The sequence below is a fragment of the Varanus komodoensis genome, unplaced genomic scaffold (genome assembly GCF_004798865.1).
Source record: "Varanus komodoensis strain SLA01 unplaced genomic scaffold, ASM479886v1 scaffold1, whole genome shotgun sequence".
Classification (NCBI taxonomy): domain Eukaryota; kingdom Metazoa; phylum Chordata; class Lepidosauria; order Squamata; family Varanidae; genus Varanus; species Varanus komodoensis.
The window spans coordinates 113,286,062-113,301,509 of NW_025335268.1; the positions used below are offsets into that span (position 1 = coordinate 113,286,062).

At 40.4% G+C, this 15,448-nt stretch overlaps 1 protein-coding gene across 6 annotated transcripts in view; it reads right to left on the bottom strand.

Moving 5' to 3' along the window:
* Positions 1–15,448, bottom strand: part of ERICH3 (glutamate rich 3) — a 100,732-nt gene that overhangs the window by 34,522 nt on the left and 50,762 nt on the right. For all 6 annotated transcript variants that reach the window (XM_044440858.1, XM_044440847.1, XM_044440864.1 and 3 more), the window contains 2 exons: positions 12,553–12,848; positions 4,922–5,161 (listed from right to left, as the gene is read on the bottom strand). In XM_044440858.1, the coding sequence (XP_044296793.1) occupies positions 4,922–5,161; positions 12,553–12,848 (536 nt within the window). The remainder of the gene's footprint in view (positions 1–4,921; positions 5,162–12,552; positions 12,849–15,448) is intronic.

Here is a 15,448-nt window from a genome sequence, read left to right on the forward strand (position 1 = left end):
TGGTGCAGCCTGACAAGCTATGGTCACATAAGTTATGGAGGTATCAAAAAGAAACAGCAGGATAAGAAACAAACAGAAAGAAATCAGCTTTGTACCAACTAAAAGCCAGAACCATGGCAACTTTATGCTGCAAGCAGGCCCAATTTTAGACTCTTTCCATGGTTTGCATTATTGAATATGAAATGAGAGACATGCTGCCCACTTGATTATTTATGAAGGAGTGCAGCTCAGAATACAGAAGGGAAATAAATATCTCCATCAGTTATGCTGACTGGAGAGGATAACGGTTACTGAAAATATTATTTATGCTCCTGAAACTAATTCTACAGCATTTTACTCTCCTTGTAGTAATAATTATCTAGAGTTCACCACTCTATGCTTTTTTCTCCTGCTTAGAACCTCAAGGACACAGGATTGTACATTTATCACCCCAAGGCAGCAATTTCTTACACCAAAATGGAGATGTGTTGAAATTGTTGACCAGAAATCAGCACAGTGCAAGTTTTGTTCAGTACAGAGCATAGAAAGATGGAAGGACAGCCTCTAAAGTTGTTACAATCACTTCTCATTTGTATATGGTACACTCTTATGGTGCTTGGCACTTCACAATGCAAAAGTGACATCTGCTGGCCACCATGCAATATAGCCTGCTAACCCTGCCCCCCAGCCCTGAAACTGAATAAGACAAGCCAGGAACTTGCAGAATGCCATGAAGTTCATGCTACTGATCTTAAAAGATAAGTGACTCATTGTAACATGAGTTGGTCCATGTTTTAAGCACAGAAAAAGAAATGTTCGAGCAGTTTCAATTTACAACCAAGTGATGCCAGATCCCTGAAGAGTCATGTCTGCAGATACATAGAGACATAGAAACTGAGCGAGTAAGAAGGGGCCTCCTGGGCCATCTAGTATGACCTCTGGCTCCAGCCGGCTCTGTTCATGACATGCCTACCATGTGCATGTCTAGCATAGTGAACACCCTCACTGATGGGGCTTCAACCACAGCCTGTGGAAGCCCATTCCATACCCTTTGGGTCCTAACTGGCAGGAAGTGCTTCCTGGCATCCAAATTGAATCTTGGTTCCTTGACCTTGGCTCTGCTGGAGTGTGTCCTGCCTTCCTCTGCAGGGGAGAACAGGTATCTAGCCACCACCAGGCTGAAAAGACCCAGTTCCCTCAGTCTCGCCTCATATAGCTTTCTTGTGGCTCTGACTCTAACCTGGCTATATCCTTCCTGTAATGTGCAGCCCAGAACTGAACATAATACTCCAGTTGTGGCTGTACCAGAGTTGTATAAACTGGTAATAATACTTCCCTTCATTTAGAAGCCACGCTTCTGGCTATGCAACCAAGGGTGGCATTGACCCTCTTGACCACCACGTCACACTGCTAACTCATGTTTAGCCTGCACTCAACCAGTACCCTGAAATCCCTTTCACAAGTGTTGCTCTCCAGCCACTTGTCCCCTAACCTGTAGTTAGGACAACCATTCCTATGCCCCAGTGCAAGATCTTGCACTTATCCACATTGAATGCCATCCTGTTGACCTCTGTCCTCTTCTATAGTCTGTCCAGATCCTTTTGGTTCTGGAGTACCTGCTCTTCAGTTGTGGCCACTGCCCTGGTTTTAGTATTGTCTGCAAATTTCATCAGCAGACTGGTCACCCTTTCTTCCATTTTCTTGATGAAAAGATTGAACAGGATTGGTTCCAGGGCAGAGCCCTGGGGGACCGTGCTCATCACTGACCACCATCCTGATGATTCCCCACTAATGGTCACCCTCTTCTTTCAATCAGTCAACCATGCCCTAATCCATCGGACAGTGCATTGGTCTATCCCAAAACTCCTCAATTTCTCAACCAGGATATTATGCCACACTTTGTCAAAGGCCTTGCTGAAATCCAGGTAAACTATATCCACCACATCCCCTCCATCTAGTCCCCTTGAAAGCTTGTCATAGAACTCCACAAGGTTTCTCTGGCAGGACCTGTTTTTACAGAAGCCATGTTGCATGGCTGCCAACCTCCAATCCCTATCTAGGGTTACTGGATCTCTCCCTATTATGAGCCTTTTCATTGTCTTTCCCACAATGGATATAAGGCTAACTGGTCTGTAATGCCCCATGTCCCATCTATTACACTTTTTGAAAATTGGGATCACTGACGCCAACCTCCAGGCCTCTGGAACCTCCCATTCTCCATGAGGCATCAAAAATGGAGGCCAGTGGGCACAGGAGGACCTCTGCCAACTCCTAAAGTACTCTCAGGTGTAACCTGTCAGGGCCCGGCATCTTTGTAATGTCCAATGCCCTGAGGAGCTCCTTGACTTCTAGGGAGGTGACTCTAACCTGATCTCCTATGCAGATCTCCCCCATCCTGCTTTAGAGAGAACACAGAGGCAAAATAGTCATTTAGATGAGTGGCTTTTAGTTGTGCATATTACTTGTTCAGGGTTTTATAACACATCTGGGGTGCAAATACCAAGAATATTATGTGTCAGAAATATGAGAAATACCCGATCATGTAGCTCTTCTTATTGAGCATCTTTTTAACAAAGCAACCATGGGAAAGGGGTTGCAATCAGGATTAGGACCATGGGGGACTGGGTGATTTAAAAATATCTTTGCAATGGTTAATAAATAACTAAATAAATGGACTCCCAGTGTCAACAGCAAGGATAGGCATGGTTGGATACCTGCTAAGGGGATACATCCTAGTAGGGTCCCACTGACAGAAGCTTCCTGGACTGGTTTCCTCATCTCCCTCACTTCAGTCTGCTTATTTATCCCCCCTCACTCTGGCCCAGATAATGGTGGGGTTGAGGAGCAGCAACCGCAGATATTGCCCTCTTGCTCCCTGATTTTCTGCCTTTGAAGCAAGCAATTGGTAACCATTACAGGAAAGAGGATGAGAAGGTAGAGCAGCTTGTGACAATGGAAGCTAGTCTCACTGAAGAAAGCCCCCCACCCCCACCCCAGGCTGTCTTGCCTGGAAGCCTCCAAAAACAGGCACTTCTGAAATTATGCCAAGACCTTCCCTTTCTTATAAGCCATCAGAGAGGCAGGAGGAGAAGAAAACAATCCCTGAGACCTGCTCCTATTTGCACAGTAGTACAAAGAAATGTTGGAGAAAAGCACTCCCTTAACCTATGGGTAATAGTTATCAGAAATTGTCCAAAGGTAACCAGTACATGATGTAACCAGAAGTGGAAGATGGAACAGAAGAAGGCTATGCTACACAAGTTGGGAGAATCCACTACACAAGATGACCAAACTCTGAATATAAGTTCTAGCGTTATGTTCTTTAACTGACATTTTTCAATTTTATAAGATACAAATACAAATAAAACATCATACAATAAATAAAAACACACAATACACAATATATATATATATATATATATATATATATATATATATATTAAAAATACAGACATTCTTAGTGTATCCCTCCACCAAGAGTATGCATGCCTAGTATTTTTTTCCTTCATTTTTCCACTCTTTTCAAGATACCCCCTTCCATCCAAAACTGCAAAACATCCTTTATTACCCTCCCTTTTTATTAATACATGCTCAACAAACAAACCCCATATATTGTTAAAATCATTCTTAACCAATCCTTTTTTACCTTTATCTCACAAGTCAACTTGTCATTATCTGCTATATTCCAAACTTCTTTATACTATTCAATTAACTGGAGGTCCCATTTCTCCTTCCAATTCTTTGCTATTATCAGTTTTGCTGCTGATACCACATTTATTATTCATTCTTTAATATTCCATTTCCATTTATTTTTCACAAAACATTTGCAACAAAGCTATTTCAGGATTTGCTTCAGTTTTTAAGTTCAGTATCTTACTAATATCCTTAAAAATCATTATCCAAAATTTCTTAATATTCTCACCACATATGGAAATAGGTACCTGTATTTTGTCCACATCTCCAACATAAATTAGAATATTTAATATCCATATAAAATAATTTAACCAATATAATTTACCATTTCCATACAAATTTATTTAAAAACCCTTAATTCTAATCAACATATCTGAAATATTCTCTTATCCCATATTTTTTCCCAATCATCCTTGTCCTTCCCTAAATCTAATTCCCATGAAATTTTTAAAAGATCATATATATCCTCCCTGTCTAATAAAATATATCTTGCTTATAGCCCCCTTGCTTGCATTCTGCCTCTAATCTCCCCATTCATCACAATCTCCTTAAATTTAGTAAGGTCTCTATTTTACCATTTTCTGCAACTATTCTCTAGTCCATTGTTCCAATGCATAACATTAAACCAAGTTAATTTTCCTTTTCCAAATAATGCCATTATCCTTTCCTTAATATCCATTTTCTCCATCCAGTCTTTTACCCTAAATATTTGTTTTTCTTTTAATACCTTTCATAGGCTAACCCTGAAATTGTCTGGAAATCCTCTAATTTCTGTAACTGGAATTATTGGTGAGGTGACTGGCATAAATTGTTCCCTTCCATGAATTCTTCACATATCTTTTTTTTTTTTTTTAAAGGGGATTTTCTATCCTTTTTACACTCTTCTCATCTTGTTTTAAAAGAACGTTTAGAAAATATCCTAAATTGCTGTAATTTCTTATTTCAGATTTTAATATATCAAACTTATTCTTTTTTAGACATTGAGTATTTTTTAAATATTGATACCTAAGTATTTAATAATATCACATATCCTAATCTGATTTTTGTTAATTCCTTCCATTTCTTCCCTATTGCAACTAAACAGCATTATCTCTGATTTTGCCCAGTTAACCTGTAACCCTGTTATCTCACCAAATTCCACCAAATGAGTTTTATTCTGATTCATAACTTTGAATGGATCTTCAGCTGTTAACCTGTTAAACATACAATAGGTCATCTACTCTATGCACTTTAAGGAAAACAACCCTACCTTGTTTATCCTCCTCCTCCAAGTCACTCTCTCCATATCCATCACTTTCATCTTGTTCACTTTCAGAGGCCTGCAAAGCTTTCCGTGATGACTCTGTATTTTCTCTTTCATGGTCTAAATTATGTTTTTCATCATCCTTGGGTGACTTTGACATTGCATTCATTTGATCATCAGCCTGTCCTTCTTCATTAACTTTCCCATCTGATTTTTCATTATCTGTTTCAAAATCTTCATCATATGCTGAAATAAAAGGACAACTGTACTGTGAAAATGGGAGAGGGAAAGGAATACATACTACTTGAAGTTCTCATTGGGTTAAGTTCATTAACCTTAGTTCTCCTTTGCATTTGACCCTACCTGCCTGTCTATTAAAAAAAAAAGTTAAAATGATAAGCCTTTAATTGAAAGTGTACATTGGACTATGACACAATACTGTTAAAAACCTATTTTTGTTATGCCTATTAAGCAGATGAGGGACACCTAGCCAATTCTGATGTAGTTTATTTCATCCAGCATTAAGTTCTGTAGATGCATTTCTTTGAAGAAAAGACTGACTGGGACCTAGAAATTTTGTACATTCTAAATTCATGGGAATGTTGTAAGAGCCTTTTTGGATCTTGGTAGAGCAGCGGAGGGCAGTGGAGTGAGGAGAGAGTGGCCAGGGAACTGGCAAAGGCAAGTTAGGAGCTTGGGCAGAGGATTGGGTCAGGGGGAGGAGGAGTGGAGAGGAAGGAAGGCTGGGCTAGAGATGCCAGAGAGGCTCAGAAGGAAGGGGGGGGGCAGCTGTCTCTAAGGCTTATAAAGTTGCATTCAGCTGTTGGTGGCACCAATGGACAACACGACAAGGGTGCTATTGTAGCCTAGGCTGCTCAGAGACTCTTCCCCTGTGTCATTGTTTTTCATTGGTTTTAATTGTTCATTTTGTTGTGTTGTCTTTTCTGTCTGGGAGAACAAGGTGAGGAAAGTCAGGTAAGGGTAGTGAAGGATAGGCAAGATGGGGGAAATAAGTAGGGTCTGCCATGGCAGGAGCCGCAGGTGTTGCTGTCAAATGCGACATTTGTGCCAAGTTTGTCTTTCTCCCTCAGGAGCAGCAGTGGTATATTTTCTCCTTAAATAAACTCCTTTGTTTTATGATACCAATGTTAGGGTAAGTGTGGCAATTTCAGTGGAAAATGCATGAATATAAAAAGGAAATAAATCCTTTCCTTTTCTATTGGTTTCCCCTGCAAATTTCTCCCCTGTACTGTTATTAACAAATTTGTTTTAGGAGAGAAGTATGTTTGCAAAGATAGTATGCAGTTCTACCACAAAACATCTAGTTGTCAACAGAGGTCCCACGGTACTGGTAAATGTACTTGCTCATCACAATAGTCCATTCTTTAACAATTCATTCATAAAAGACTATATAATATGAAATCATAGCTTCATTTATGTAGGTTCCCTACCCTGCATCTCCCCAGATCTTTTGGTCTCCAACTCCTATCAGACCCAACCGGAATGACTAGGTAGCTTGAAATGCTTATAGTCCAAAGCACTGGACATCAATGTTTAAAGCTGGACACCGGATGAGAAAGGCTTTCAAGGCGACATGGTGATAGCACACCCGATTTGCTATCACAGAAACAATGGACTATTCCGGATGAATAGATACCACCCCCAGCAGAAAAATCAATGTGCCTGTGCAGAGAAAACATAAGATGAAATTTAACTGTAGGAAATAGGGTGCTACCTTTGGCCTGACCCCAAGAGACTCATTTTTATGTTGTTGCTGACCTGTTGTTGGTTTGATATGAGAAAGACAACTGCAAATATGCAGATATGGTTCATTATGCATTTCAAGGAAACTTCATCAAGAATGTTGAATGATTCTTACAAAAATTGATTTGGGGACATTATTTGTTCTAGCCTTCTTAACCAGACATTTTGTCTTTCTTGTTTCTGGACTTTAAGGGTGGAAATGACCCCCTTCTGTGTATGGAAAGACTTTTCCATAAGCAGAAGGGCAGCTTTAGATCACATCCTCTCCTTTGCAATCAGCTCAAAACCATGTATAGCTATCATACTCTGACATCTATGCCACAAATGTAAATCATTGCTCACATTTCTGGTAATTAGGCACAAATTATAAAATTTATGTATGGTCCTCCACTTTCTCAACCATGGATCCTTGCTGTGTTAAGATGTCCAGTTCAGCCTGAGAGATCCTCTTTGAATGGTTTAATGATGTCCCCATAAACTGGGTACAATGAAATATTTTGACTACTTCCCATATTTAACTACCACTTTGCAAAGAAGCAAAAAAAAAAAAAAAAGTTACCATTAAAGAGAAGCTGAAACATCTTAAGCTATCCCTTGGGACCACATCTTCCTCACCTCTCAGGTTTAATTATTCACCCCCTTTTTTCCTATCGACTCTTCCTCCATGTTCAAAAGATAGAATGCTAAGAAGAAAAGGAAACAGGTAAAAAACTTGTACAGAACCAATTAAGCAAATAAGCTGTTATGTGTATTGTTGTTAGTCGCAAAGTCGTGTCCGAACCATTGCGACCCCATGGACAACATTCCTCCAGGCCTTCCTGTCCTCCACCATCCCCCGGAGTCCACTCAAGCTCACACTGACTGCCCCAGTGACTCCATCTAGCCACCTCATTCTCTGCCGTCCCCTTCCTCTTTTGCCATCTATTGTGCCCAGCATTAGGCTCTTCTTCAGGGAGAAATTCCTTCTCATGAGGTGGCCAAAATATTTGAGTTTCATCTTCAGGATCTGGCCTTCTAAAGAGCAGTCAGGGTTGATCTCCTCAAGTACTGACTGGTTTGATCGCCTTGCGGTCCAAGGGACTCACAGGAGTCTCCTCCAGCACCACAATTCAAAGGCTTCAATCCTTCAGCGCTCAGCCTTCCTTATGGTCCAGCTTTCACAGCCATACATTGCAACTGGGAAGACCATAGCCTTGACTATACACACTTTTGTTGGCAGGGTGATGTCTCTGCTTTTTAGTATGCTGTCTAGATTTGCCATAGCTCTCCTCCCCAGGAGCAAGCGCCTTTTAATTTCTTGGCTGCAGTTCCCATCTGCGGTGATCTTGGAGCCCAGGAAAATAAAATCTGTCACTACCTCCATTTCTTCCCCATCTATTTGCCAGGAAGTGAGAGGAATGGATGCCATGATCTTAGTTTTCTTAATGTTGAGTTTCAAGCCAACTTTTGCGATCTCCTCCTTCACCCGCATCAAGAGGATCTTTAGTTCCTCTTCACTTTCTGCCATGAGAGTGGTATCATCTGCATATGCGAGGTTGCTGATATTTCTCCCAGCAATCTTAATTCCAACTTGTGATTCCTCTAGCCCCACCTTTCCCATGATGTGCTCTGCATATAAGTTAAATAGGCAGGGAGACAGTATACAGCCTTGCTGAACTCCTTTCTCAATTTTGAACCAATCAGTGGTTCCGTGTCCAGTTCTCACTGTTGCTTCTTGACCCACATATAGGTTTCTCAAGAGACAAATAAGATGGTCTGGTACTTCCATCCCTTTAAGAACTTGCCACAATTTGTTGTGATCTACACAATCAAAGGCTTTAGCGTAGTCAATGAAGCAGAAGTAGATGTTTTTCTGGAACTCCCTAGCTTTCTCCATGATCCAGCATATGTTGACAATTTGATCTCTAGTTCCTCTCCCTCTTCGAAATCCTGCCTGTACTTCTGGTAGTTCTCAGTCCACATACTGCTGGAGCCTAGCTTGTAGGATTTTGAGCATCACTTTGCTAGCATGTGAAATGAGTGCAATGGTGCGGTAGTTTGAACATTCTTTGGCATTGCCCTTCTTTGGGATGGGGATGTAAACTGACCTTTTCCAATCCTGTGGCCACTGATGAGTTTTCCAAATTTGCTGGCATATTGAGTGTAGCACTTTTACTGCATCGTCTTTTAGGATTTTGAATAGCTCAGTTGGAATGCTGCCACCTCCACTAGCTTTGTTGTTGCTCAGACTTTATAAGGCCCATTTGACTTCACATTCCAGGATGTCTGGCCCAAGGTCAGTGACCACCCCATCGTGGTTATCAGGGACATTAAGCTATTTCTTGAATAGTTCTTCTGCGTAATCTTGCCACCTCTTCTTAATCTCTTCTGCCTCTGTTAGGTCCCTGCCATTTTGGTCCTTTATCATGCCCATCTGTGCATGAAATGTTCTCTTCATATCTCCAATTTTCTTGAAGCGATCTCTGGTCCTCCCTATTCTATTTTTTTCTTCTATTTCTTTGCACTGTTCATTTAAGAAGGCATTCTTATCTCTTCTAGCTATTCTTTGGAATGCTGCATTCAATTGGGTGTATCTTTCTCTTTCTCCCTTGCCTTTTGCTTCCCTTCTTTCCTCAGCTATTTGTAAAGCTTCCTCAGTCAGCCATTTGCTTTCTTGCATTTCTTTTTCTTTGGGATGGTTTTAGTTGCTACCTCTTGTACAATGTTGCAAACCTCTGTCCATAGTTCTTCAGGCACTCTGTCTATCAGATCGAATTCCTTAAATCTATTTGTCACCTCTACTGTATATTCATCAGGAACATACCTGAGTGGCCTAGTGCTTTTCCCTACTTTCTTCAACCTAAGCCTACATTTTGCAACAAGAAGCTCATGATCTAAGCCACAGTCAGCTCCTGGTCTAGTTTTCACTGACTGTATAGAGCTTCTCCATCTTTGGCTGCAGAGCACATAGTCAATCTGATTTCTGTGTTGACCATCTGGTGATGTTCATGTGTAGAGTTGTCTCTTGGGTTGTTGGAAAAGAGTGTTTGCTATGACCATCGTATTCTCTTGACAAAATTCTACCAGCCTGTGCCCTGTTTCATTTTGTACTCCAAGGCCAAACTTGCCTGTTATTCCAGTTATCTTTTGGCTTCCTGCTTTAGCGTTCCAATCCCCCATGATGATAAGGACATCATTTTTTGGTGTTAATTCTAGAAGGTGTTGTAGACCTTCATAGAACTGGTCAACTTCAGCCTCTTCAGCACCAGTGGTTGGGGTGTAGACTTGGACTACTGTGATGTTGAATGGTTTGCCTTGGATTCAAACTGAGATCATTCTGTCATTTTGGAGATTGTATCCCAGGTCTGCTTTTCCTATTCTTTTATTGACTATGAAGGCTACTCCATTTCTTCTGAGGGATTCTTGCCCGCAGTAGTATACCTGATGGTCATCTGAATTAAATTCACACATTCCTGTCCATTTTAGTTCACTGATTCCTAAGATGTCGATGTTCAGTCTTGTCTTCTCCTGTTTGAATCCACATCCAGCTTGCCTGGATTCATGGATCTTACATTCCAGGTTCCTATGGAGTATAGATTTGTGCAGCATCGGACTCTCCTTTCACCAACAGATACATATGCAACTGAGTGTCCTTTCGGCCTTGACCCAGTCACTTCATTCTTTTTGGCGCTACTAGTACTAGCCCTCTGCTCTTCCCCAGTAGCATATTGGACACCTTCCGACCTGAGGGGCTCATCTTCAGGCGTCATATCTTTTTGCCTTTTGGTACTGTCCATGGGGTTTTCATGGCAAAGATACTGGAGTGGGTTGCCATTTCCTTCTCCAGTGGATCACGTTTTGTCAGAGCCCTCTGCTATGACCTGTCCGTCTTGGGTGGCCCTGCATGGCATCGCTCATAGCTTCATTGAGCTATGGAAGCCCCTTCACCATGACAAGGCAGTGATCCATGAAGGAGATTATGTGTATAGTGGTGCTTAAATACAAAGTAGATTTAATAATATTGATTGTAGTTTCAGATGCATGTGGGGCAGAAGGGTATTCTCCACAGGTAGTTGTCAGAGAGGTGTCCAACTCGTGAAGGGGAGATGTAACAAAAGTATACAACTACTAACTAATGAGAAAGTTGCAAAATAAACGTCAAGAGTAGGACCTGGGGCCACTATACGTACAGAGACAAAAAGGCATGGATATTTCATGAAGATGCATCACATCCAAAAAGAACCAAAGGAGAAAAGAGCCCAGATGAGCCTTAGATTAACATACAGAAGGGGAAGTACTTCTGAAGGCCTACCCGCAGAACCCAGCACTGCTCTGTCCTTTGCTCTTCTCCTTGTCAATTTTGGATGAACCCAGTCACTGGATATGAAGTCTGAAAATAATTATTCATGCCAAGAGTTGCATTGACAAATGAAGCATGTGAGGCTGAATGCTTATGGGCAGCACTGTGTACCTCCAGACCATGCTCTGGTCTTTATGGCACTTGTTCTTGGAAAATCACCATCTCTAGTTTTGTTCCTATTTTTGCCATGGTGGGGAGTTATTCCATCTTCCTCATTGCCCAATCCTGGGGGAAGAATTTTGTCATTTTTTCTGATGCAAATTCGTCAAAAAGTCAGATACATCACTACACATACCTTACAGATTACAACCTTTGCTGTATTATCTGTAGGGAAAAGAGGTCTCATTACATACCCCAATACGTTTTTGTGTCAAGTGAGGTGATAGTGATCTATTGAACTTTGTGCTCTGCTTGATTATTTTGATGATGTATGAAGTAGATAAGAAAAAAGGTAGAGGAAGCCAATGGGGTTTTAAAAAAAAGCATACGGATGACCTGGAATCATAAAGGACACATATGGGAAGAAAGGCAGGTAGCATGGAATTGCAGGGATGGAGTCAGAAAGGCTAAAACCTAGAATGAGCTGAGGTTAGTGAGGAATGCTAAAAGCGACAAGAGCAACCCTTCTTCATGTATGTGCCTAGTGAAACACCAGATCTTTCATCTGTCTTTCAACTACTCCATGAGGATGGAAAATGAAAATAATTACAAAGAAAAGGCAGAAGTACTCAAATCCTACATTGGCCCAGTCTTCTCCAATAACAGGATCTATGGTCTCCCTGGAAAAGGTGACATACAAGCTAAAAAGGCAGGATTGCAGCTTGAGGTTGATAGGCAAATAGTCCAGGGACAATATGACAATGGAACCAATTACCTAGAGTGGTCATGGGGTCACTAACACAGGAGGAATTCAGGATGAAGCTGGACAACATCTATCAGCAGTGTTTTAAACTGGAGTCCTGCACTGAGCAAGCAGTTGGACCTCACGGCCTTACTGGCCTCTTCCAACTCTACTATTCTACGATTCTATGTTGCTACTATTATAAGCTACTTTTTGGATCTGTATGGGCAAAGCAAAGGAGAAATTGCTAGGAAAATAATTAAATAATTGGCTACAAATATCCTCCTAAATAATAAAGAGCTCCATAAAATTGTGAAGGGTACATGATACTGAAATTGTTGATAATTCATTATTGTATCATAGGAACCTTGCTGTTAACGACACATGTTATTTACCCTGTCACACACCATCTGTGCATGTTCTCTTGTTTAGAAGCATGAGAAAACTGTGGGATCAGTTTGGTCTGGTCTGGGCTGGTATAACAACTGTGGAAATGATGTTATGCCAGATCAGAGCAATGACCCACCTAGGCTGCTCTCAGGCCCTCCAATGGACAGTGATTTTCCAGAATCTCAGGCAGCAGAGGAGCATTCCAATCATTTACTGAGCTCTTTTGAACTGGAAATACCAAGGAATGATCTAAAACTTTCTGCCATGCTGAGTATGCTATCAACCTCCACTTCCATACCATACCATCAGTAGTTAATCTCTTCTGGCTCGATTCATATGCATCACTGTCATCACTGGCTTTTTGTATTGCTCCTTTCCTTGTCTCCCATTCAATTTCTTTCACAGATTCTTTCTGTTCTTTGGCCATGGGGGAAAACAGTGATGTTGTAACGTTCTTTTCCTCTCCACTACTGCCACTGCTTTCTCTTAGCTCGTATTTCAGGTCTTCATTCCAGGAGTCCTCTTTCTTTGTTTCATCATCAGTCACCTTTTTCTTAGGAGGAGAAGGCTTTCTGTCCAGACCCATTGCAATGATACACCTGAGCAAAAATTGTGAGATTTTGAATACAGACATGTAATAATGGAAGGATATGAAGCAAAGACCCTCTTATAGCATCAAAGTCAATAAACAACCCCCCCCCCAAAAAAAAACCCAAACAGAAACAACACTTGGTTGGATGTACAACAACTGATAAAATACAATATAGAGTATAAATGACTGTTAGAATATCATAAAATTTCACTTAAGGTTTAAAACCAAATTTTAACAAGGAGATTCATACTGCTAGGCCTGTAAAAAAAACAGCTGACAATACCACCCTATATGTTAATTAGAGTTGGTAAATACCTCATCACAGAGGGTAGTCTTCACCTGGTCCTGAAAGTATAGTCAAGCTGCAGCAGGTGAAGCTCAGTGAGGAGATGATTCCATAATTTGGAGGCTATCACAAAGAAGGCCCTTTTCTTTAATGCTATTGTTGAGTCTCTCTGGAGGTAGCATTCAGAGGAAGACCTTAGATGCTGAGTGTAGCATCCTAGTAGATTGTGGTTAGGAGAGTCATTTTCTCAAGTATTGTAGTTCCAAACCATGTAGTCACAATACGGTTTTCCTCTTCCCATCACATCAATTTTTCTTTATGTGTCACATCATTTTACATTGTAAGCCTATGGGCTGCAGCTGCCTTGTTTCACATAAATCCCTCTAGATGTCTGTTTGGATGAGGGACAGGTTTAAAATAATCTAAATATCTGGGGAAAGTGCCCATTTTCATCTCTGTGCTACTAACCAATTAGCTGACTTTACTTGAAAACTATGTCATGCTCAGGATGCTCAGGTTTTGTTTGGTTTTTTAATACAGTAATGCCCCATACTTTAATTGGAATATGATAGGTATTCTTTTCATTATTATTAGGGTTAGGGTTATTTTATTTCTATGTCACTATAAAGCAAGTTTTCTGGTTGGTTTACAAAACTCATAAAAACACAGAACACAAATACAAAGAAAAAATATCACAATGTTTTCCAATGTATAAATTTTAATTAATGATTTTCCATATAAAACCCATGTTTGAGAAAAGTATCACAAACAGGTTAAAGTATACTCAGTATGTGTAAAAAGCCCTACATCGTGTATGATGTCAGTTTTTTTAGGCAAAACCTTGGGTATAATTTTAGACTTGTAGATGTGTCATAAGTAAACATTCTTCTCCAAGAATGTTTTTAATCATTTTATATTTTCCCATCAGCTTCTGGAGAATAAATTGGCAAGGAAACATATCCATGTGGTGAATTTGGGTATTATTGAAAAAATGCAGTCATCTCTAATTTGGATGCTTTCCACTATTCCAAAATCCCTTATCATAGCAACAATAGCAAAATATTTACATAAATCATGCAAATCTTAGTCTGAAGAGGAAAGAAAGAGTTTCTGGATAGTGCAATATGTTTATCTGAAAAGTAATTTGGCTCTATGGGGTGGGAGTTCCTATTTCTTTCCTTTTCTCCTACTTTTAGTTGTTGTTTATTCAATATTTTATAGGAGGGAGAGCTGAAACTGGGAAATTTGCTTGACATTCTTCTGCATGATATTACTTTGCAAAACAAAGAAATGTTACACAAATTAAAAACTTCCTAGAAGAAAATGTCATTGTTCTTGTTGCCATTGATTGGTGGCAAAAGACCAAAAGGAAGACCCTGGAATCCCTACAGTCATTTCATTTGCAACATCAGCATAAAGCAGTACCTTTCTCAACCGGGGAAAGCCTGGAAGAACCCATCCTTTATAAGATTGGTGTGATCTATAATTTAATTTTTCAGTACTTATTTCAGAATTACCTTAACTTTATCAGGATCATGCTTTCTAAACAGGCCTTAAAAATACAGGTTAAATATAGGAATATCTGCAAACTGTAAGTGATTACCCTAATAGGAGGCATATCACAGAGCCAAAAATACTAAAAAGTCCATCTAGTTCAGGTCTGTGTGTTGACATCTCCATTTCCTTTTCAAGTGTGTCATGTATACAGCATCTATATAGATCTACATCTGTCTACACACACACTGTAAGTCTACTGTATGACCACCGTGACAGAGGATCGATAAAATGCAGACACTCTGCAAAGCAATCTGTACCAATTTGGGCCACAGGATCAGGGGAAAGGCAGAGGCACCAGCAAATGAAAGAGCTTCCAAAGAATCAAGCAACCAAGGAAGCCGTGCACTCTAAGGGGAAATTCTGCTGACCTTTCTTAGACATTACTTTTCACTGACAAATATCTTTAGTCTGTCATCTGAAATCTACATCCCAACAGATACTTCTGTAGAATAACCATGAAAACTAATGGGGCATTCTGCCAGCACTGATCATGAAGGCCCTTCCTCCCTCAACGGTCACCACCAGCAGCCATTTCAGCTAGGAAAGCAGGGCATCTCTTGAGCCCTGCTGAAAGACTTGCCTCTTGCTTCCATCCCCATTACCTTTTCCTGTGTGCCATGTATACAGCATCTATATAGAGCTACATCTATCTACACACACACTGTAAGTCTGCTGTATGACCACCTTGTTTTGCTGAAGAGGTGGATAGAAATATTTTAAATGACTAAATAAAGTCTTCCACCTTGTATGATGCCTTTACACAT